Source organism: Fusarium subglutinans (genome assembly GCF_013396075.1).
Source record: "Fusarium subglutinans strain NRRL 66333 chromosome Unknown NRRL66333_c0000281, whole genome shotgun sequence".
Classification (NCBI taxonomy): Eukaryota; Fungi; Ascomycota; class Sordariomycetes; order Hypocreales; family Nectriaceae; genus Fusarium; species Fusarium subglutinans.
In genome coordinates, this window is record NW_023502344.1 from 26,796 (window position 1) to 50,613 (window position 23,818).

General features: G+C 48.6%; 7 protein-coding genes across 7 annotated transcripts; 3 read left to right on the plus strand and 4 right to left on the minus strand.

Moving 5' to 3' along the window:
• Positions 1-274: 274 nt before the first annotated feature.
• Positions 275-10,897, minus strand: FSUBG_12653 (UVSB PI-3 kinase; the record flags this gene model as incomplete). Its single annotated transcript, XM_036677462.1, has 15 exons — positions 275-2,510; positions 2,563-3,043; positions 3,091-3,565; positions 3,616-4,857; positions 4,910-5,149; positions 5,198-6,470; positions 6,516-6,758; positions 6,923-7,487; positions 7,540-8,175; positions 8,594-8,720; positions 9,268-9,504; positions 9,557-9,838; positions 9,891-10,152; positions 10,219-10,358; positions 10,841-10,897. 15 exons carry the CDS (start codon positions 10,895-10,897, stop codon positions 275-277), a joined length of 8,496 nt encoding a protein of 2,831 aa, XP_036531882.1.
• Positions 10,898-11,334: 437 nt separating this feature from the next.
• FSUBG_12654 (uncharacterized protein) lies at positions 11,335-12,691 on the plus strand (the record flags this gene model as incomplete). Its single annotated transcript, XM_036677463.1, has 4 exons — positions 11,335-11,938; positions 12,004-12,433; positions 12,544-12,582; positions 12,631-12,691. The coding sequence occupies 4 exons, from the start codon at positions 11,335-11,337 to the stop codon at positions 12,689-12,691; spliced, it is 1,134 nt and encodes a 377-aa protein (XP_036531883.1).
• Positions 12,692-12,849: 158 nt separating this feature from the next.
• Positions 12,850-13,956, minus strand: FSUBG_12655 (AIG2 family; the record flags this gene model as incomplete). Its single annotated transcript, XM_036677464.1, has 1 exon — positions 12,850-13,956. The coding sequence occupies one exon, from the start codon at positions 13,954-13,956 to the stop codon at positions 12,850-12,852; it is 1,107 nt and encodes a 368-aa protein (XP_036531884.1).
• A 1,063-nt stretch (positions 13,957-15,019) lies between these two features.
• FSUBG_12656 (SWIM zinc finger protein) lies at positions 15,020-16,048 on the plus strand (the record flags this gene model as incomplete). The annotated part of the gene is made up of 2 exons (XM_036677465.1): positions 15,020-15,263; positions 15,330-16,048. The coding sequence occupies 2 exons, from the start codon at positions 15,020-15,022 to the stop codon at positions 16,046-16,048; spliced, it is 963 nt and encodes a 320-aa protein (XP_036531885.1).
• Positions 16,049-16,437: 389 nt separating this feature from the next.
• Positions 16,438-18,744, minus strand: FSUBG_12657 (3-methylcrotonyl carboxylase alpha subunit; the record flags this gene model as incomplete). The annotated part of the gene is made up of 3 exons (XM_036677466.1): positions 16,438-16,506; positions 16,556-16,634; positions 16,682-18,744. 3 exons carry the CDS (start codon positions 18,742-18,744, stop codon positions 16,438-16,440), a joined length of 2,211 nt encoding a protein of 736 aa, XP_036531886.1.
• Positions 18,745-19,465: 721 nt separating this feature from the next.
• Positions 19,466-20,017, plus strand: FSUBG_12658 (pyridoxamine phosphate oxidase; the record flags this gene model as incomplete). Its single annotated transcript, XM_036677467.1, has 2 exons — positions 19,466-19,541; positions 19,602-20,017. 2 exons carry the CDS (start codon positions 19,466-19,468, stop codon positions 20,015-20,017), a joined length of 492 nt encoding a protein of 163 aa, XP_036531887.1.
• A 447-nt stretch (positions 20,018-20,464) lies between these two features.
• FSUBG_12659 (ZSP1-like protein) lies at positions 20,465-22,278 on the minus strand (the record flags this gene model as incomplete). Its single annotated transcript, XM_036677468.1, has 3 exons — positions 20,465-20,528; positions 20,588-21,959; positions 22,011-22,278. 3 exons carry the CDS (start codon positions 22,276-22,278, stop codon positions 20,465-20,467), a joined length of 1,704 nt encoding a protein of 567 aa, XP_036531888.1.
• Positions 22,279-23,818: the final 1,540 nt, after the last annotated feature.

Sequence of the window (23,818 nt, forward strand, 5' to 3'; positions counted from 1 at the left end):
GCTCCTTCCTCCCCAGATTTCCGCCTGAAACGATACCTACCTAAGTACCTTTCCTAGGTATGGAAGGTTACAACCAATAATGCAGTTACCAACGATGCTAAATAAAGAAAGAAAATGAAATAAAGGAATAAGGTAGCAAACAGAATGACCTGATAAAATTTCTTTTTCATCTCGTGAATGACTGCCGATTGTTATAAGCGCGAACTAATTCTAAGCTTTTCGGGCTTTTTTCATCCGTGCTTGCCTCTTGTCGCATTTCTTTTTTTGTTCTGGATTACAAGAACGGACACCAGCCTATATACATTGCAGCCAAATTCCTTGGATCAACCGCTTGTTTGATCAATTCCTCCACCTGGCCTTCAACGCCCAAAGGAATGCTTTCAGTTGGAAGCAAACCCCTGACTTTGCGCTTGATACTGTCTACAACGCTTTGAGGCTGCAGCTTAACGCCCACATCTCCTCGCCGATGTGCCCGCTTCTCCTTTTGTAGATCCAACGTTGGATCGTAGATGAACGCCTCTAGAATTGTCATCAGAGTCTCCTCTTGCTGACGAAGAATGCTCAGAGTCAGCTCGCAAGACTTGCGAAATGGTCCTTCGTAACCGTATATACCCATCGCAGCCACCATGTTGTGGGTAAGTCGGAACGGCACTCTTTCAGGTTTGGCAAATGTCAGGCCCTTGTCAAAGAGACAATTGAAATCGACATGGAAAACTCCACCATTGCCCTCCTCCAAATTCACGTTCTCACCATGTCTATCGCCAAGGCCTAAGATGGTGCCTACCATAGACATGACAGCGCACGATCTTGTGTATTTTAAACGCGCAGCAAACCACGCTGACGGACTAGGGAACTGTTGCGTGAACCACAGCTGAAGTACCGGAGGAAATCTCCCCAGAACCTCATCAGTGAATATCCTGGTTTTGCCGTCTGATAAACATGCTTCATCCATGAGTTGCTTTAGAACGGTATAGTCGGGATAGATCTTTCGGGAAGCATAAAGATTGATGAGAATGTCTCGCATAGTTTTGATTCCTGGAACCCATTCAATGATTCCGCACTCTTCATTGAGTGGCGTTACAGCATATGTTCGAATGTAAAGCTGTCTCCGGCTGGATTCAGCATCTCGTTTCAACGACCGATTGATCAATCCATTGAATTCCATAAGACGCTGGTCAGTTCGTAAGTCGTCCTTGGGTTTGATCAGAAGCATGTAGCTTTTGCCATCACTGCCTCGTGTTGTAAGTCGTCTTGGTTTAGCCAGCGAGCTCAGCACGAGCACATCATCCAGAAAGGAGTCAATCGTAACAACATCTCTAGAAAATGCCTTGTGCTTTTTGACATACTCTGATACAGCCGGTAACGTTGCCGTCAAAGAGCTCTCGACAGGCACGACCAACGGACATGGTGTACATTTATGATTGAATCGAAGATCTTTACCCAGGCTGGCATGAACAGTCTTGTTGCCCCGGAAGTCCCCGTTTTGGCATGCAAGAAGCAGCTGTTCGGCTAATTTCTCTCCCATCCTGAGTAGGTGTTTGAAATCGGTCGTAGAGCCCTCAACTTTCTTCGATATGTTCCTGAGTGTCTGAAGGATCTGAGTACCTCGTGCCTTTCTTTCCGACACTTGCCTTGTGGTCATGATGCCAATAAGGCTCCAAAGCGCTTGCCGAGGATGAGCTTCCACGACCTTGGCAATGATGTGTGTCAGCCGGTCAAAGACGTTCGAGTTGGGGTGAGCGATGCGCGCAACAATCTGTGGCAAAGCTGTATAAAAGATGTACGCCGGCAGCCTATGGATGTATTTGTCAAGAAAAGAGTGCAAAAGATTGAGTTGCTCAACGCGTCTTCGGTGAAGCTCACGAGAAAGCGATGCTTTCCCTTCTGGTGCCTTGTCTACTTGGGCACCAAGGTCAAGCCACAGAGTCAAAATTCGCGGGAGAGTCTGGTAAAGATATTTGGTGCCCGAGTTAAGTGAACGGACATAGTTCTCGATGACGAGTCTAGCGACTTCACCGGTGATGTAGTTATCGCTCTGGTCATCGGCTTTGAGCGGCTTTTCAGCTTCGAGGATCTTCTTGTAATGACGGCCAAGATAATAATGCCCCTTTTCCCAAGTCGAGAAGGTCTTGGGTGGCTGCTGATATTTTTCACGCAATGCACCTGCGTGCGTCTGCCCAGCGCTATCAAGCCATTTGGCAAGCAGCAGCTGTGCTCTAGCCGTCAAGAGCTTCTGCTGTGGGCTCAACTTGCTTGAACTTGTGCTGGTTGCTGTCCCTGTTTGTGTCATGAACTTGTTGCTCTTAATTGCTCCCTGCAAAACCTGTATTGCCTTTCGGTGCTGATCTTCTCTCCAAAGAAGCTTGGCATTCTCAATAGTAGCCGCATCATCGCCCAATTTCGAAGCGTGGAGAATAGCATTAAAAGACTGGTGAAGCGAGTTCGACTTCCGTGCAAGGCGTGCACTCGAGAGCCATAGTCCAGAAATGTCTAGGTCAGTGAATGTAGGCCTGTGTTCGTAAGTATATGGGCTGTCGATAGCTCTTGTACAATGTATCTTACCTGGTCAACTCCATGGCGGCACGGCGAATACCAAGAAGATATTGCTTGTCGTTCATGTAAGCACCTATAATTTCGAGTCTCCTTTCTAGGAGGGCTGCTGTCGTTTGGCGGGCGACCTCGTCACCCCCTTTTGTTCCTATTATGATTTCCACGTCCGTCAGAACATGTGACTTAAGAAGGAGATCATGACAGGCTTGTAAGGATGAGGTGGATGCGGTGTTCATAGATGATGAGATTTTGACTCTGATATCCTTCATTATCTTAATGAGCTCTTTAGGCTTGTCTTTGGCTCTCAGCTTTTCGAAAAGGGTCGCAATCGATATGTTGAAGTCTTCAATAGGATCGCCGCGAAACCGTTGAGTGAATTTGGTAAGGCTCTCCCACCTTCCTGTAACCCATGCCGCCTCTACTGCATAAGGCATGATCTTGTTGTCCGTTGACGCGTCTGTGTGCATACCCTCGATGTGATTCAACAATCCCTCTGCCAATAATTAGCTCATGTCAGAACAAAGGACCAAAGTAACCTACCGTGCTGACCAGCCTGCTTCAGGCAATGAAGTAAGTCGATCTGGATATCCGTGTTGTCAGGGTTCTCAGCGAGTTGCATCTCGTACCAGTTCTGAACAGCAGTCCACCTGCCTGCTTTGCGATGACTCAGTATCTGTTGGTTGATGTCAAGAACTTGTAAATGAGCTGAAATTCCATCAAGGCCGTCAGGCTCATCGACATTGGCATAAATATCCTGGAGTTTTTGCAAGAGACGGGTACGCTCCCCTGGTTCTTTCTTCCTCTGTTCCATTTTGTGGGCATGCTGCTCTAAATGAAAAAGAGCACGAGCGTATTCATTACAATCGACAGCCCTTTGTGCTATGAGTTCGGCTGGGATCAGATCGAGAGCCTCCTGTACTTGAGCTAGCCTCTCCCTGTCAGTTTCAGTGAGGCGACCAGCTGCTCGCCTAGTTTGCATCCATCTCATTGCATAGTCTACAACGCGAAATACAAGCTGATAACCAGTTAGTTCTTGTCACAGGAGTAGGGTATTTTGAAGCTTACATGACAGTATCGCCGCGTATCCTCCTTCTCCTGATACGATGCCGCCTCAGCGGGCTGATATTGCAAGATCGCAAGAAGTTCCCCGAGAATATCGTCCCTTTCTTGCTGTGTAGTCCGAGACCCTAAAAGAGTATGCAGGACTATATAGGGAAGGATGAATTCTGCAATAGAGAGATCTTTAACACGAATGACACGCGCCAGAGGCTCGAATATCAAATCGGCAAATGGCGTCTGCCCCTTACGTAGAAGGTCCAGAACATAAACCCTGAGCCAACTCGGATAAGGTCTGCCAGGACGAAAGAGCGGATACTCGATCTCAGTATGTGGCATTGGAGCAACGACATAGCGGGAGGCTAGAAAGGGTGCCACCACTTCCCGAACAGTTTCTGGCATTGCAACCCATTTTCGATAGATATCGTTTCCACCTTTCATCCCCGAGTTTTCCATGGCACATGCAGCTTTGATGTCGCACCTGCCCATGAGTTCCTGCATAGCAAAAGACAAGAATCCTTGGAACTTAACATCAGTCGTAGATAAGAATGCTGGCACCAGGGCCTCTTCCAGAAGAAACAGGACGAAGTCCGTAGTTTCTTCATTCGTCGCAAAATTGTTCAATATGACGATTGATCGTTGTTCTCTCACAGTCTCGATCTTACTGGGGTCCAGACAGCCTATCAAACCCATTGCTTCCGTACATAGGCGAGCTATGTCTCCTGGGAAGCCGCTGTATTTACTTGCACAATCCAGAAGCGACCGCATAAGTGCGACGACGCCAATATCTGACTGTAGACTAATCTCAGATGTATGAAGTGCCGCTTGGTTTTCCTGAAGGTACGGTATCAGTTCTGTTAATGCTTGAAGGGCAACACCGGAGTTTTCGTGGCATATTCTCGCAGCGAAAGCTTCCAAAACCTCTTCAACCGCGAGTGTTGCTGGCCTATGCTGATCCAGCTTTGCCTCTATGTCCCTCAACTCTGGAATGTGTCTGAGCGACGGGAGCTTGATGATGTACTTCGCAACAAGGGGGTCAAATTCATCGACGAGAGACTTGAGCATTTGCTGCGCTAGAAGAGCGGTTGACTCGTTCATGAAGGGCCAGTAACGGGTGACGACGAAAAATGTTGTTTCTAACAATGCCTCGACATCTGTCTCCTCAAGATGTGTGAGCATCGATGCCCAGCATGAGAAACTTGCTTCTCTCAGTGCATCTTGTGCTAGTGTCGAGAGCAAACAAGCAGACATCTGAAAATACAGTCAGTATTGCGATTCAAGGCCGGACATGTATGGCACGTACTTGCGGTCGGGCTGTGCTTGCATAGCCCCTCGACACCCTGATCATTTCCTCCATGGCCCGAATGTAGCGCCGACGCTCTGGATCAGGAAGGCTCTGGTCATTGATGACATCGAAGAGACATGCCATGAGGCCAAGAAGCTGTGAATGAATAAACCGAGCAGTGTGGTCCGACTTCTTAGCTCGGGTTTCTTTGTTTGCTGGGATCATCATTTTCGCCATGGTGTCTAAAGCTTTGCGGACCTAAAGATGCATAAGCTTACGCCAAAGATGCATTGATGTTTGACTTACTGGTGCCTTTTTTGTTTCATCTGCGTCGCCGGCAGCTTTAAGTAACTCTATGACAGTGAGCACTGGTTCCACCTGAAGCAGGTTAACGAGTGGCTCGCTTTGAAAATGTGTCGATAACTCCTCGAGGCGAGATTTTGCGAAACTAGCGATATCATCTGTATCTTGAACCAAGAGCAAGGCCAGCGTTGCGGCTAGGTTCGCAGGGTCTATTAATGGTAGCCAAACCTCGGACTCCTGCCGTGCCTCCGCAATCTTTTGGATGACGTCTTTTTGCTTGTCAAGCACAAGCCACGGCAGTGCGTGGGTTTGAATCAGGAGGAGTAACTCGTTGACAGACACTTGTAGCAATTCAGCAATTGTCCGGCTCATTTGAGGGCGTTGGACCATGTCCTTGGTGGTCATGTATGCTAGGTTTGGCCAGAAAGGCTCGAAAAGCCTACGTGGAGTTACTCGACGAGCATCAGCTAGGTTCAATAGCTCATTGAAGGCACAAGCTGACACGATATTGTTGTTGCTTCCCAAATACTCCAAAAGCTTGATGAGGACCAAGTTGAGTTCATGTTCCCAGACCACTGTTCCCAATTGACCCCATGCCATGATGAACGTTTCAGTTAAATTAGGCTGGTTCTTATCTGAGATTGACTTCAGGAAGGCAATCGAGTTTTTCCTATTGCGCGAGATCAAATCTTGCGTTTTCATGGGAGAAGATCCATTTGATACATTTGTCCGGGAATTGCCATCTGTGAAGGCCGCTTGAGCCTGATTCACTCGTGGATTGCCAGCATTGGCTTCTGCTGGTCGAGCCCGAAGAACCATGCTGGAAAGAATGGGCTCTGGCCTAGCCAAAGACAAGGTGGCTAGAACACGCCCGGCAGCTATTCGCAGCTCCCTCATAGAGCTGTTCAAGGACTGGAGACACCACTGGCCTATCCCAGATGTTTCCAGATTAAGTAATTCGGTATCTTCACAATGGAGAATCACTCTCCTTACAGCCAACATGGCAGCAACCCTCGGACGCCGAGATTCAGCAAGAGCGGGAAGTCGGATCAGTTTGGTGAAGAGTGCCTCGATTCGGGATTTATGCACGATTGCTCCATGGAGGTTTGGTCGAACTGGAGGTGCATTATGTTCACAAATGGAGCAGGCTGTTTCTGTTACTTCTGCTTTTGTACCATTGGTTGTCTCGTTGCCACCATCCGCCACGCAAGATATCCGCGATAGCAAATCAAGCATGAGGCATTGACGTGATATGTCAGCCTTTGGAAAGGCTCCCCTACTTCAGTAAGCATTTGGAGACCAAATCAGTGAAATGACTAACAATATTTGATTTTCAAGATCAAGAAAATCATCGTCCACATCCGCAAGTCCTATAACGTCACCCAAACGTCTCATGAGAACCGCCATAGGGCTAGAGTCTGTCTGTGCTATCTTTCGGCGTTTGGGACGGTCTTGTGAGCCTGTGTCAGGAGGCTCGTAGTTCAGCGCCAAGGTCTCGATGATCTCTTGCACTGCAGAATCCTCAAAACTCAGTGGATGTAGGTTTGAGGAGAGCAGCTTTGGCCTGGGATTGAAATTAATCTGTCTTAAAGTCTGTATCACCCTCTTATTGAGAATTAGTTGCTGATAGAGGAATGATGGAGGATGTAACCCACCCACAGATCTGTTCCTTCAGGCAGGGACGTATAAAACATTGAGGACTCATCTATAATGCCGGAAACCGCTAACCGACAAATCGACGTATTTTCAGTAGAAGCTGCTGTTATTGTAGCTAGAGCCATGCAGTATATATGCCGTGTTTCCTCATCAATGTCCAGCATTGACATGGGATTGAGGCTTGTCGCGATCTCACCGCAAAGCAATATGATGAGAGTGATGGCCTTCTTATGAGCAGAAGCGCTAACGCCTTTTCTTCTCAGTAGTGCTCGCTCGATTTCTTGAGCCAGTTGGAGGACATAAAGCGAAGAGGCAGGAAAGTTGCTACCGTACCGGGTCTGAATAACCCGCATGTCCCCTAGGACATCAATCAACCATACCACACTCTCTGAGAAGGAGGTAACGTTATCAAAGGCATCATCCGAAGCTGTCAGAGGATAGGCGACAGCTTTGCAAAAACTGATCAGTTGCTGCAGCGCTTGTGCCATTCGGTCAACAGAATATGTAAGTTGGCTTGTGGAGGGCGAGTCCTTGTCGACCGATTGGCTGAGAGCAATTTGAGGAGGTAGAGAAAGTGACTTGAAACTTTCTTCCACAGATGGAACTAGTAGAGGGTCTTGAAGCTGTTGAAGGATATCTGTCAATTGGTTGTGAGTTGCTTTATTGCCCAAGTCGAGCTAACTACTTACGAGATGTGATGGCACGCAGATAGAACAAAAACGACGGCGCCATATCCCACAGGGTCCAGTTTTGTGCTATTACTAGCATTGTATACTGGAGGAAGCCTTCAATTGCTTCTGTAAGTTCAAGACACTGGGAATGGCCAAGGAGTCTAAGCAGTTGAGGAAGCAGCCAAACCCATAATGGTTCACGCCCACGGAACATATACTCTTGCTCACCCACTCGATGTTTCAGAACTGCTGGCGTTTCTTTGATAGAGAACCTAAGAAAACTGATGGCCTTGAGGCCTTCTGTCCGTACTTGTGTTCGATCAAGAAATGGGTCATCCAATCGAATTCCTTCAAGAACAGCTCTTGAGTAAACATAAATAAGCATATGATTATGCTCAACTCGGTCCTCTGGCGTCTTGAGAAGAGTCGGATCATCTTTGACGCGTTGAATAATAGCAAAGAAACCTTTGAGTTCACTGTTCTCATCTGATTTGGAGGATTTCGTGGATGCTGAAATATTCTCCACAAGCTGCGCAGCCAGGGTTGACGGAGGAGGGCCAGTAACGACTCTACCGGCCGGTTGTCCATGGTCTGGTACAGCCGCCCTTGAATGCAGATGAGCCGCCATGATGCATGCAACATCGTTGGGTGCGGCTGTATCTTGTTACTTCAAAGATGGATGGTCAAGGTTGGCGTCCTGAGGTAGTAGTCAAGTAGTAGGTTACTCTAGGTCCCTGCCCGTAGAAGGTACCTTCAACGTGGAGGACGCGACGGGACTGGTCACGGTGGAGCAACACGAAATCACGTGACCAATAAGAACCATTTAGTTAGTAGTCTCAGATCCATGTTAAACGACATTTCAATACAATTGTTCATACATACAACGGCAAAGGCTATATAGTGTTATCGATATATGATCTCACACCCTCGTCTTCCCCTTTTACTCTTGTCTGTTTTCGGAATGTGTCTTTCTAGCTCAACGTTCATAGCGAACACTGATCATGTCATGTGTTATTCCTAGACGAGCGCAGCTTAGCATTTGGTACATCAGAAACACTACGGAATTCCTTACCTCCAAGTTTGACTGTGTACGTGATCTCCGCTGACCCGTACACGGCCTCGATAGCCCCTTTCAAACAATAGTACCGATGCCAACCCATACGTCTGATCTTCGCGGTTCTTTTGACTGCTTCTGGGATCTTTCTTAGGTCAAGTGAGAGCGTTCCGATGTGCTGCGTTGTTTCATCGAGATGGACGGGAGCTTTCCCATCATTATTGTTGCTGTAAATATCGATCTCGGTTTGTGGCACATGGCCAAGCATTACCGGGAGATCGCATTGGTATTCTATCCGTGACGGTTTGCCTTCTGGGTAGGACTCACCCTTCCAAAGTTAGTGGCAATGAATACGACGTTTGGAGAGGAGTCAAGACACCTTCTGAATAAACCAACACATTTCCGAGACGACTGTTTCTTGCTCCTTTTCCGACCAGAACCTATAACCGTCAGCAACCAGAATTGTCAGAATGAATACATACGAACGCTTCTCTAGGATTGTGTTTCATCATATCGTATTTCGTCATCAAGCATGTACCGTACGATCGTCTTGCAATTCGAGATGCAACCTCCACCCGAGTGCCTGCGGGCTGATATCGACTGAGCCCATGCATCGCGGCACCTTTTACCACCGCCGTCCAGCCACTTTCTGGTTGAAGAACATCTGTTCGGCTAGAAATTGCATCACGTACGCGTGACTTCAGATATCGACTTTGCCCGAATCCTCCAACCATGATCACAGCGGCGACACCATCTCCCGCCATCTTGATCTGTTCCTTGATAAGACACACGACATCCTTCATAATCGGCTCAAAGATTTTGGTTTTCATGTCGTCTTGTGTCATGGTGTATCGGTTCCGTCGTAGGCCAAGACTGGGATCGACTTTGAGAGTCAAAGGTTCGCCCTTCGGAGAAAAGGTCTTCTTGAACTGTATCCCTCTGAGCGAACTGGCTTGAAAACAAAATCCTTGGGGATCTTACCGACTCGAACTCACTCAAAGCTATTACGAGTCTCTCATCAGTCCAGTACTTGTCTCCATGAGTTTGTTTCAGATGCCGACGGAAGCGCATATTCAGCATGGACGAACCGCACTTCCCGCCTGTACCCTCTGTGACTTCTTTTACTTCAACTCTGCCTATTTTGGTTACTTGATAAGAGATCAAGTCAACGGTACCGCCTCCTGCATCGCAAACAACAAATTTTCGACCTACTTGTAATGTAGAAGGGCTAAGGGTCTTGAGGGTGTACAAAGCGGCTGCCTCCTTGTCATTTGTTAGCAACACACTTACCTTTGCGACTCAAAATCTAACTCACTGGTTCTGATATGAGCTGGATCCTCTGATTACCACAAAATCCTGCCATGGCTGCGGCCTGCTCCGTCGATTGCTTTGCTTTTGGCGACCAAATAGCGGGGACTGTGACAACAAAGTCCATGGGTGTCGATTTTACCACACTCGACGATAGTCTCTTTTCAAGCAGACTGACGAAATGCTCATGGAGGCATGATAGATAGACCTTGGTCAGGTCTTTTGCCGATTCTCCCTCCTTGGTGATCTGGGCTGGATCATCCAGCTTTCTAAAAGGGTCTGGTCAAACACGGCAAATGGACTGAAGGCACAGCAAGACGAACAGCTTGAAATACCTGATCCTCTTCGCAGACTCGGGAATCTGAAATCCCCACTGCCAACCAGTCGCCACTCTTCGGAGCTCAGTTGGTACTTTAGGACTGCTCTTCGAAGAGCCGGCTGAGGGCCATTCTGTCAAGACATGTTGAACATCAGGCTGCAAGGGTTAGCAAGCTCACTCCGAGAGATGTTAGGAAAACACTTGCCCGAGTTGTGTCAGCCCAAGCGACACCTGAGTATGTCGTTCCAAAATCTATGGACACAACGATTCTGCGATTGCTCATGACCAAACTACTTCCTAAAGGCTTCCTATGGTTGTTTCATTGTCAACTATTTGTGGTGGAACAATCAGGCATGATCTAGTGATGTACGGGATATGGAACTTCTCTACCCAAAAGCTCATTCGTGAAACTGGGACTTGCCCCAGAATTCACTCACGTCGACTCCCAATTGGTTACAATAGAAACCAGCAGGGCGACGGAGCATTCTTCGCCAGCACCCGAGGATCTGTCTTTACTTCTGGACGTGGCCAGCCATTCAATCTGACTCTTCAGGCCTCATTTGTTGTGTGGGCCTGGAGATCTTTGGGCCTCGCCCATCCTCACCGACCAGTTATGGAGCAATGACCACCACTCTTACCACCAACTTCGGCCTCGTCAGGGCTTTCAATCGAGTGGGTGGATGCGGTTTGGGCATTGCAGACTTGGCCTTGAGCAGAAACTCGGCGCAGCTACGAATGACTGGAACCCTGGTAAATTCAGGCAGTGGAGCATGCGGTGGCCGCCTAAGCGGCCTAAGACGAGACCGACTTTTGATGTCGTACAGCTGGAGACTTCCGAATGCATTAGGTACCCATCGCCTGGCGCCTAAACGAAACCATGCTTAGGTCCAACTGCAATGTGAGGCTGCGAGTATTGACTTCTTTTCCAAGGAGTCTTAACGCCCATTGGTGGTACGCTGAAAGACGACCCCGATGTGTTGCCTTTGATTCGACTTGCCAGACGGATAGAACCAATCTAGCGGATTACTGGTCAACCGCTGTCGCTTAACGATTTGCACGTGCGACATCGACAGACTCACCTTCGTCTTTGGGCTGTTATACACAATAACTCTGAGTTCAGCAATCCGTCATCATGGATCCGGAGACGACCAAACAAGGATCCCTACAGAATCCCGCACTTAAGGACAAACTGGCCAGCGAGACCCATTTGCGTCGCTTCACGGAGAATGTATTGGATTCCAGGCAGCAGGAGATCGAGCACCGGGAATCAGAAAAGGGCCAGCTTGCAGAAGAGGCGGAAACTCTCAGAAGACAACTTGTCGTCGCGCAGCGGCAGCTCGCAGAGGCTCAGGATCAGATCTTTCGTCTGCAGCCTAGAAGAAGAGACATCACAGAAACAGAGGCCAGAGAAGCCTACAAGATCCTAGTTGGGAATGTCCAGCGCTGGGTTGAGAACCGTGCTGCTTATGCTATTGAGGATCTCGAAATTAGTCGCCTTGCTGCCAGAGCATCCTCTCCAGAAGGGCTGCGACTCGTTTCTCTTCTCAGGGAACAGTCCAGACGATGCTTGAATGTTACGCAGTCTGATGAATTCCACATCACTGGGGTCATCATGAACTATCTCCACGTTACTTTGTTCTCAAAATCTTTTTATTGTCCTCTCGATGATACGGAGGGTGACGGTACGTCGAGGTGGGTCGATGATCTGGAGAACACTATGTCTCGACTGCCAAGAGGTTTGTCTTAATCCCTGGTCGTGATATATATATATATATATACCAAGCTGCTGACACCTCACAAGATACAGCTCATTGTAGGGAATGGAGAAGCGAGACGCTGACTGCTTTGACTCACCAACCATCTTTCAGAGCGCGCCGGCAAAGGTTTCTGAATTTTGTTGTTGACGATCTGACAACTCTACTCTCAATCATTGCCCCGAAAAGTCCTCACGCTGAACTGCAAGGTTCTATTCGTCGAAGCATTATAGAACCTGCAGCAGATCTCGCTCATCAGCTTCACCTGGCACCCAGTGTATTTTCATTGAAGTGGCCTGCTCGCACAGCCGCGACGAGGTTGGAGGTCTACCAATGCTTGAATATGGCGAATGGAGGAGCAACTCTTGACTTGAGTGGAACAAAAGCAGCTTCTCAAGCACGCCGCGGTATCATATATCTCTTTGATATAGCTCCCGGGCTTTTCGTCGAGAGAGTCGAAGGTGGTAGAAAGCTCGGGTTGAAAGCAATTGTTAAACCCACAGTTCTCGTCACTAACTCAGGTGGGGATGTGATCCAGGGCCCAACAATCATGGGTTTCCTATGGAATAATACTCCAACTTCTCAAGGAACCAGTCGAAGCTCATCAAGAGCATCAAGTTCAAGGAGTGAGTACAGGTATTCCCCACACCCTTTTAAGCTCTGACATGTCTTAGGACCAGCTGGATCTGTCATATCCGCATCAAGCAGACAAAGATAATAGTCCTTGTTTTATGAAATTGTGTTCTTGTAAGACGTAGAAGTCAGTAAACAGAGACAACAGCATTAAAAGGATAAAACAATGAATGGAGAAGAATAAAACGCACGTATGCTACTTTTATTGTCTGGAGGATATCATATTTGGGTATTTTAAGGAAATTGGGCTAGAAATGCTTTTATCGATACCAATAACCACCATAACCTTCCTGATGAGTAACGATTACCGGTATACTGCGAACTCGACGGGTTGGCCGAGGAGGGAGAGGTGGTGGTGGAGCGCCAACTTCTGATGCAGGTCGCCGCCGACCAGGAACAGGAATCTGTAGAGTGTTTCCTGGATAATGCGGCGCGAGTGGCCTTGGGGGAAGTGGTGGTGCTGATGGCCGTGACTGTGAAGGCCGCCTGAGCCTCTCAGGCACATTCGAGGCGGAATTTCTGGTCCAGCGCTGGCCTTGAACTACTTGAGGTTGAAGGTGTAGGGGTCTTTGACCAGGTGCCCTGTTGTTTGGCGGTGATGATTCTCTCCCTCTGGGAGGAGTTGCTCGCTTGACCTCACGGGCAGGTTGCTTCACCTTTTTTGCGGGATTCGGGACTTTTCTCACAACTTTTGGCTTCGGTGGACCGGTAGCCTTCGCAGATCCAGTTGCTTCCTTGTCTCCTGAGTTCTGTCCAGTTGGTGCCGGAATGAAAGGTCGTACACAGTTGCTGATATAGTCGTTGGTGACCCCTAGTGATGTGGCATCGACAATGCCTGAGTTGATCCTGTTGATATACTCCTCCTTTGGTTCGCTGTCGACAATGTATCTTGGACTTATGTATACCAAGATGTTCTGTTCCAAATGTGGCTTGTGGTTGATGGCCTTCCTCTGCCCTTCCCCTTGCTGGGCAAGGACTCGTGCATGGTCTGGGCCACCATGGTTGACAATCCAAGACACAGGTCGGCGATATAAGGCGGCTTCAGCACGTCGTAGTGTAACAGTCATGTACTTCTTCTGATATGCGTCCTTGGAAACACCTTCGTTGATATCAAGACGAGCCTCATCGCGAGGATTGATCTCATAAACAAGGCCTTCAACCCAATGTCCTTGCGACTCGGTAACATTGGCATATCCACGCTCGTTGATCTGCCAACGATGATCCGCCAGCTTCCCAGAGCCGATGAATTTGCTTCCAGGACATCTTCGTTTCATCTGCTGTAGATGAAGATTACTACCATAGGCAAAGTAATACTTGGTGAGCGGCTGGCCGGTGTCGGCCTGAGCCTCATCTGCAGACAAATTCATGCTGTAGATCTGTCGGGGGAAGCAAGCTCCGTGTATCCGATGGCGAGATGCAGGGGGAAAAAGTGCGTATGTTTATTTGTGTGTGTGAGTGTGCGTTACGTTTTCGTTGTGGTAGGAGAATGTGATAGTGAGCTAACGGCGATTAAGATGTGATGTGAATCGGCTCCCTCACATGAGAAAAACAATATCGATCAAGAAAGCAGTGTCCACGTCGACTTGGCTAAAGCATAAACTAACTTACGTACAGTAGCTGTGCTCAGCGCCAGCAAGCGCTCAATGGGCGGAGTGGGCTAGGTTGTGCAAGTCACCGACTGGGCCTTATTGTCACATTGGGCAGCAAGTGAGTCAGATTTTCACAAGAGGAGACGCCAGCTCATGGCCAATTGCTGCGTCCCACGTTGGAAGACTCGCAAGGTACCTGGCAAGCGAACTTTGCAGGGTAGAAGCGGTTACATTTTCGTGAATACCGACTGTCTGGGCCTTTACAAATGACTGGCAAAGACATGTGTCGTTTGATAGCCTCAGAATATTCAGACGCTACAGCACGGCCCAGCCCGCCTCCATTTCCTTGTTGGGCTCCGCACCGTGGCCCCGGTCTTCCGGCATTTCTCCCCGCAGCCCCCGGCTAGATCCACAACGACAGCTTCCGCCAAACCATGCATCCGCACCGCCATTCGAGGCCAGAAAGGCTTTTGCTGTACTTAACCTGAAGGCGAGGCGACAATTCTGAGATGTGACAATGACTGCTCAGGTTAGGCGAGCGAGCATGTTACTGACAATAAGCTGAGAGCCAACGACTGACAATTCTGTGGTTGTGTTTGGGTAAAGCACGCGGCCTTGTCCAAACGTTTCGAACAAGACACAAGCGCATCAGGAAACGGGTGATCACCTCCATGTAGTACGACTCCCTTTCCGCAGCAAAGTGATCATTCAAAAACCAAGGTGGTTGTCTTATACATACCTACAGCTGCATGGCCTAATCCGCCACCTTCATCCTGAACCCAGCCAATTCTACCATTCTTTCTTTTTCGAGTCCCTAAATACTTCCCACATCTTGTCGATCATGACGGTACCAAAGCTCAGACATTACAACTTCGGCGTGGAGATCGAGGCTGTGGTAAAGCCTTACGGCGGTGCCGATAGCTTTACCAACGTCGACTGGTATCGACAATTAGCACAGAAGCTACGGAACCGCAACATCGAAGCTGTGCACGATGACTGTTCAAAATACAGCAAGCATCCGGAGTACTACGGTGGTAAATGGTTTGTCACTAGAGACGGATCTCTGAAGAGAGAGCGTCCCATGGGTATGTCATTCTCTTCACCGTGAAACCAGCGAACCGTTTAGTTTGCTCACTAACAGGGGATCCTAGTCTGCATGGAAGTAGTTTCCCCTCGTCTGGATACCAAGCAACATGTCAGCGGCATACTTGGCGACTTTTGGGAAGCGATGCGTGTACACTTCAGTCCCCAACGCGATATCTCCTGCGGCGGCCACGTCCATGTCACTCCCGTCTCTGGTCAGAACAAGTTCTCCCTACGTGGCCTCAAGAAGATTGCGTTTGCATCTGCTGTTTATGAAGAATTTGTGGCAGCTGTTCTCCCTAAAGCCCGTCGAGAAAATCAGTACTGCCGCCCAAACAGTCAAAGCATGGGTTCTGGGTTGCGCGAAACGCTGATACGATTCGGTAAGAGCAAGGCCTCACTCATCCAAGTCGCATCAGAAATCAAGTCAACGACATCCGAGATGGATTTGTGCTACTATATGCAGGGAAACCGATATGTGCTATGGAACTTCCAGAATATTTTTCCAAACCCCAAGACAGGGAAATGTACTGGCACGGTTGAATTCCGAGGGGGCAACCAATTTTTAAGTACCAAGGGGACTCTTGCCTGGGTAGCGTTCGTAATGGGATTCATCACACTCGCCTTGGAGGAGGTAGGTCGCTTCAATGACGTGCTATGCTCAAACGCTGTGTTGACATCTCTTTCAGGATCTTCTCAACAAGCTGACTACTTATACTTCGCCCGACGACCCAAAATTTCAGACACGTCTCGAAGACTGGTGGAAACGGATACGACAAGCGGCTAAGCAATCAAAACTCTCTCGATATCTACCCTTGGAGTACATAAAGATGCACACAAGATAATCATATGGCATAAGAATTCTGCCACGACGACGACGACAGGCCCGACCCCATGCAGCCTTGGGTTCAGGGCATATGTTCTTTGGCTTATTATGGGATACAGTTTCAGACATAGCATGATTCATGATTTCAGTTAATGGAGCTATTGGTGTCTAGGCGTACGCATGTTTTGACAGTGGAGATTAATTCTCTACGTATTTGATACAGTGGAATAGGCCCAACGACTGGGAGGGCATCCTGAGGGATCAAGTGCATTTCTCTTTACTAGGTAGCGTATCACGCAATCTCATTTAAGTAACGCGCCAAATTCATTCATCATGGTATCCAATATCATTCATGACTCTCCGTCCTTTGTTTCGCCCTCTTCAAATAGTACAAGTACCGTGCCAGCCTTGCAAATATCCTGCACGACGTTAGATCAGATAGCAGAGAGGATTGCCTTGGGAACTTACCCCTTCTTTATGTGCAAGCTTCTTAATTATGCCATCCTGCGGCGACCGGATAATAGTTTCCATCTTCATTGACTCAATTCTGGGAAATTGTTAGCTTATTCTGCACATCGGAAATGGTCAACTTACACCACAAGTGGTGCTCCCTTTTGCACACTTTGACCCTCCACTACTTCGTTCTTCAAGATCTTGCACGGCATCGGCGCTGCAACTGAGGCGCTTGACTCTTTCAGCCCAAGAGCCTTCTCGTACCACTTGGGCGGGAGAAGGACCAGATCTGTTTTGACGCCATGCTGGAAGACAGTAACCTTTGTGTCATTGTCTGTGTGTTGAGGGACCACGGAGGATTGAATGCGTTCAAGGGGGAAGTATGACTCGAGTTTCATCACTTCACCTTCGGGCTCAGGCTGGCAGGCAATATTAGTAAACACTTGGGGTGCCTCGTCACCTTTTCGGTGGACAGCGACGTTGTAAAGGTTATGGCCTGTCTGTGTCACGCTGGCCTCAACGACCTCGCCCTCTTCCTGGCTATACCCATCCAGGATTTTAAAGTTCAGCTTTCGTTCCCCGATGTTGTTAGTTTCGCCAAAGCCAAGTGTCAGGCCATGGGGACCAGAATTTTGAAGTTCAAAGTTGATCATCCCGAGGGCTGCTTGGGCGACAACCTCATTCTTGATAGGTCGGGGTTTGAAAAGCTCCTCTCGCCACTTGTCGATGAAGCCCGTTTCCACGTCTCCAGCCACAAAGGCATCAGTCTCGCAAAGCCGCTTGAGGAATTCGATATTTGTAGCAACACCAACAATTTCGTATGAGCGTAGAACGCTTTCCAATTTGGCGATAGCACGTTCTCTCGTATCGCCTCGCACGATAAGTTTGGCGATCATGCCGTCGTATGCTTCAGAGATAGTGTTACCAGATCGAAATCCCCAATCCAGGCGAACATCCTCGTTCTGTAATTCGGTAGGTAGATAAGCTCTCACTAATTTGCCGGAGTCGGGAATAAAGCCCTTCTCAGGATTTTCGGCATAGATTCGTGCTTCAATGGCGGCACCCCTCTCATTCATTTGCGCTTCCACCTCTTCTTGGGAGAGTGGAAGCTTTTCGCCTGCAGCAACTCTGAATTGCCATTCGACAAGGTCCAGACCAGTCACCATCTCCGTGACAGGATGCTCCACTTGAAGTCGGGTGTTCATTTCCATGAAATAGAATTTGTTGGTATCCTTGTCGAGGATAAACTCAACAGTGCCAGCGCCGACATAGCCAACTGCTGAGGCTGCTTTTCTCGCCTTATCCCAGAGATCGTGTCGAGTTGCCAGATCTAGATCTGGAGCTGGGGATTCCTCGAGGATCTTTTGATGCCGACGCTGAACACTGCAGTCTCGCTCACCAAGCGCGACGGTATTACCCCATTTGTCGGCAAAGACTTGCACCTCGACGTGCCTTGGTCGAATGATGTACTTCTCCACTAGCATGACCTCACCTCCTTCACCAAATGAGGCCTTGGCTTCGGCACGGGCGCTTCTCAGTTGCGTCAAGAACTCCTCCTCAGTTAGGACGATTCGCATTCCCTTGCCTCCACCTCCTCGTACACTCTTGAGGAGCACCGGGAAAGTGATATTTTTGGCATGCTCCAGGAGTTCCTGCTCGCCCTGGTCTGCTCCATGATACCCTGGCACACAGGGAACATTTGCAGCAGTCATAATTTCTTTACTGCGGGCCTTGTGTCCCATGTCGGCCATGGCACTAGCGGGTGGTCCGACAAACACGATGCCTTCCTCTTCGCAACGCTCTGCGAACTTGGAGTTTTCAGATAAGAAACCATAGCCGGGATGGAGTGCCTGGATGCCATTTTGCTTCGCTAGAGCAATGATTTTCTCGCCGTCAAGATAGGCGTTTGCAGGACCTAGCGCCAAAGACTGGAACCCCGAAGAAGCATGCCATGAGCCAGCGTCAACATCCGTATAGACAGTTGTAGCCCGAATGCCAAGGCACTCAGCAGTCCGGTTGATACGGATGGCAATCTCACCACGGTTGGCGATAAGGACAGAGTTGATGGGTGTGTGCTTTGGTGCAGACGATGAAGAAGCCACCGAAGAAACAGAAGAAACAGAAGCGCTTGAAGCAGACGTTGAGAGGAATCGAGGGAGGGGCTTCAAAGGAAGTCGACGGTTTGCGCGAAGTGTGGAACGCATGATGAGTGATGGGGGTAGAGAAGCGCCCAGTGTGAGATCAAGGATCAGTATGCAACTTGACAGAAATTCAAAATGATTCTCACTAACATAAATAAGGAGAGAAACCGACTGTAAATCTTCGTCCCGGGTGATGAGCCGTCCCTAATGCCGTGAATGTGCTATGCCGTCGGCTTTGAAGGTTCAAGTCGGCAAGGACAGACGTGACCGTGAGGAGCCGCAAGTAACCGGTACCTAGGTACCTTCCCCAGACGACAGTTTAGAAGCTTAGGTAGCTCGAACGAACTCTGGGGAAAGCACACCCAGTATCATTACGTCACATTCCTGCAATTACGGATGACTCAGCAGCTGCGACCGGGATTTGCGGAACGTTACCGTGCAGCAAGTCGTGCCCCTCCACTACCTTACCTCAAGATTGGATCACAGCATCATCAATCATCGTTCAGCCAATATATCATGGATCAAATACCTCTCAACTCCGAAGCTTCTCAGGGTGATAACCACAAGCAAACAACGTCGACGCTTCCGCCGGATGTCGTTCAATGCCTCGACAGTGCTCGATTTGTAGACCTTCCCCGCACCACCCACAATGCCATCACAGATCTAGGGCTGATAATCCATATAGCTTCACTTGGCAACATGCACCGATAACGTGCCGCATGTCTCTCTAATGAACTATACATATCTTCCCTCGTCGCCTTATTCTAACTACCCCGTCATCATCATGACTACGAACCCGGCATCACGGAAGACCACAAACTTGGTCGCCAATCCCAATGTATCCCTTCTTGTCCACGATTGTAAGTTGCATCTTCATATTCGGGATTGGCGAAATCTAAACATACTGAAAACATTTTCAGGGGTCTCCCATCGACCACCTACTCACGGCCGCCGACCGTCTGGTGGCTCTCCCAGCCCAGAGCACCGATCGAGTCTCGCCTCACTCCTCTTGAACCTCAACACTTCAGCGCTCTCTAGCATCAGTGCAACCATAGGAGGTGCCGCTCGTCTAGTGCCTAGCGGAACAGAGGAGGAAAAGTATTACCGCGAGCAGCATCTGGAAAACAATACTTTTGATGAGTCCGCAGCCCAGCCTTTCCAGCGAGACAATGGACCTGTCGAGGATGGAGGTCGCAACTGCTTTGTAGCTGGTGAGGAAGTAAGAGTTGTTTCGGTCGATATCAAGGATGTACGCATCAGCGATTGGAAGGGCACTGTAAGAGATTGGGCGATCGTGCCAGAAGGTAACCTCGTCAACGGAACTCAGCAAGAATGATCATATTGCAGTTTTCACGTCCTTGGCCTGAGCCTCATCATTGCACTTTAGCAATCAGTGTTTCAGATGCAGTAAGGTACATTGTTGGTTTAAACAATCCAATATGACAATATTGAATATTTCCATTATTTGCAAGGCACAGGCGTTAGATATGATACTATGTAGATCAATTCCTCAAAGCCAGTGCCTGTTTTACACAACGAAGCAAAAGCATGCAAAAAAACCCCCATCGTATCGCTCTTCCACCAGGTCAAGCTTTGTGAACCCCCTCGGAGTGCCGCAAGGCCACGCCAGTGTAAATTTTCCTGATTCCCAATCAATTCCAGCCACCCAACGCCTTTGCAGACAAACTGTAAAGACAGATCAAACAAACAACAAATAGTACTTGACTCATGAAAGACATGGTCATTTCACTTCTCTGTCTAGTGTATGGAGACGACAGGCGCATCATCGAGCCCACTCAACAACCTCGAGGGCCATCATTACCAAAATAAGAGTAGAGGGAAGAATCCTGCATATGTTAGCGCAATTCGGGATGGATTACACCGAGCATCAGGTGTCATGACTTACCAGATGACATAGCTCTGGAACAAGATTCTGCCCATTGTCTTCTCAAATACACTGTTGATTTGACAAATTTGAGCAAGCTGCAGGGCGCTCGGAGCTCCCGTGAGCAAGAAACAAACGATAACAAAAATTGGATCGTCAAGAATGCTAACGGGCACATATTTCGCCATAAGCGCAAGCATAGGGGCCATGATAGCAGTCGGTAGAACCATACGGCAAAGAAGGGAGGCAATGAGAAGTTTGTTGCCGATGCGCTCTTCCTCAGGGTCTAAAGCCTCGTCTTTAGCCATGGTATTACGAGCAAGGTTGGCGCCGAGAACAACAAGGATCAGTGGGACAGCGACATCTCCACTAGAGCGAACGGCGTTGGTGACACTATTCTGGACGAAAGAGCCCTCCTCAAAGAAGAGTCGTTGAAGAGCCGGGATAGAGGCAACGAGGATGGCAATCAACATAGCCCAGAGAGGAGGGTTCATGAATTCCCAGATAAAGTTGTTGAATTTTCCGGCCACACGCTTCGTGAATTTCAAGCAAGATTTGACAGGAGCTGGAGACTTTTGGTACCAGTTGCTGAGGGTTTGAGATATTGCCTTTCCAAGACGGATGAAGGGCGATTTGATGGCAGATTGAGTCCGGTCCGCGATACCAGTGGGCTCTTCCTGATCTTCCAATGCGGGGACACGGGGGAAGGAATCCATACTACCTTCGTTTCCATTAAGGGGAGCAACGATGTCCGGTTGTTCTTGGTTATTCTTGAAATGCGGCTTCTTGGGCAGATATTCGTCGTCGCTAGAGACTGCCAGTGAAACTCGGGAGGCATTTGCCACAGGGGTACGGCCAGCAGGATCATAATTTTGCGAGTCGATGCTGTGGCTGTCTCCCTCGTCCTCTGTTTCTCCATCGAGGCCATCTATCAGAGGCGCATTCTGGTACTGATCCTGGTTCTCATCATCGTGATAACGCTGGCCTTCCTCGGCAATCTCTTCGCGGTACTCGGGGTATTTATCCTTAGGGGCAAGAAGGACATGGTAACCCCAACTCCAGCGAACGAGCTGGCCAAGCTGCTGGAAGATAAGGAGGTAAAGGATACCACGCGCGCCAACTTCGTCATCGTTATCGCCAGGAACTTTGTCCCAATGCAGACCTTTAAGTGTCTGTGAGAGTGACAAAACAAGGGAGATAGGTAACGAGTTGGAGTTTCCAAAAACGCCCATAGCTGTAACGAAGTTGGATGCCCGCCTGTTGAATCGGAACAACTTTGCGACGACATATGATACAACCCATGATACAAACGTTTGGATGACGAAGATGACTGGTATGATGGCGAGATCGGATAGCTTCTCAGCGTTAAGCTGGGAGGCGAGCTTGGTGAAAACTGTAGTGGTATCAGTAGACAGTAGTGGTTCAATGCGAAACGAAAACATACTCAAGCATGGCGTGAATAGCATCACGTTTAGATTAGCCAAGAATTTCTGCTTCTCGGCATCGAAGTGGCCAAGTCGCGCAACGATGTAGCCAGGTAAACTGACACATACCACTTCAAGGACAGCCTCGAACACGAGCAGGCAAAGATGCCCGATGGATGGGTGCGATTCATGGGTGTTGGCGAGTGTTTGTAGGGGCAGCTCATATGCATCTTGAGCGAGCTGCGTCAGCCGGAACGACGGAACCGAGAAGGATTTCCAAGAAGCCATCAAATATCAGCAATGCAGTTGTTGTCGTTGTTTTGGGGGTAGAACTGAGGATCGGCGCAAATCGGGGTGTTCCTTGATGCTGCTTCTCTCGGCGCGCGCGCACGTGGCTATGAGACGACTGATAAGGTTCTGAAGGAATTGCACAAAAGCTGAGGGCGCAAAAAAACCGTCCGGAGTGTCCGTTGGTATATGCAAAGGCAATGCCTTTCAATTGTCTGAGTTGATTGTGCAGTGGGGTGTTGAAAGGAGAAGAAAGTTAAAAGAGGCCCAGGTAGTGATGGCGAAATCTAATGAAAGAGAACGCAGGGTGAGTGGGTTCGTTTTGGGGCGAGGCGGCGGTGCCGTTGGAAGGTAAGTTAGAGCAAGTTTATTAGAGGACGATGCACATTGAGACCTCCTCCATCATCGATTGATAACTCGAGCTAGATATAAGCTATGACCAAATCCCCATTAAAGTGCCTTGTTTAGGCTCCATCTACATCTCGACATCTCACTCTGGTTACCTCAATATGGGGCTTCAGCTCCTTGAGGAACTCTCTGTCTCATCGCGATTCACCTGCAACGCTGTCGCTGACATGGCGCAACAACTGGACTCTGTGCCAGCACCCTGATTGAGGTAACCCAACCTACCATCCAGGCCTATGCGATGCTGGCCATTGAAACCCGCCCATGTGTGCTGTGGCGCCGGAGCTTGTTCAAAGCCAGGGTTTAGTAGAATCTCGCCTCCAACTAGGAACGGGATTTGGTTAACAATGCCACGCGGCATGGGAGGCGTAAGAGGCAATTTCTTCGTCGATAAAGGTTCCCTCTGCACCCATCCAGAAACGATTTCTACTGCAGTGCCACAAATGGTGCCTCCTTGGTATCATCGAGCAAACAAATAGATTGCCCCTGTTGTGTGATAGCCAGGAGCACGAAACAAACAACAGCAAGCGATTCTAAAATGCGCAGATCCCATCGTCAGACGTCTCAAAATTGTTTAAGCCTCCGTGTCTCCACTACCGAGTAGGAAACGATCCCGCTGACAAGGGTTATTGAGTGGGAGTGATCTTCAGACGGGCGCGACGCACGATTGTATTAAGCGTGGCGCCAATCTTTCGTCATGGTGCTATCGGGCACGTTGCCTATCCCTTCACGCTGAGAGGCTGGAGGGTCATGCCAAGAAAGGCACGGAGCAAAATTGCAGCCCATCACGTCTCGATGTTGACATAGGAAACTGCAACGAGGCTGTGTTACTGGCGATCGCATCGTCACGGTTGTATATATGGCATATACACTGATATCAGAGGCAAAGTGGCAACCCATACCTGCGCCAACCCTGGTGCACCTATTAGCACGTAACCTCTGCACCGGGTTAATTATTATAATACTAATAAGCCAGATTCTTATTAAATAATAACTAAATATAATATCCTCTTAATTAACTATTTTAATACCTTTTTAATTATAATTTTTATAATATACTTTTATTTAATTTTAATAAAAATATTTATATTTTTAGTTTTTTTTTTACTAATATAATACTACTTAAATATAGCTA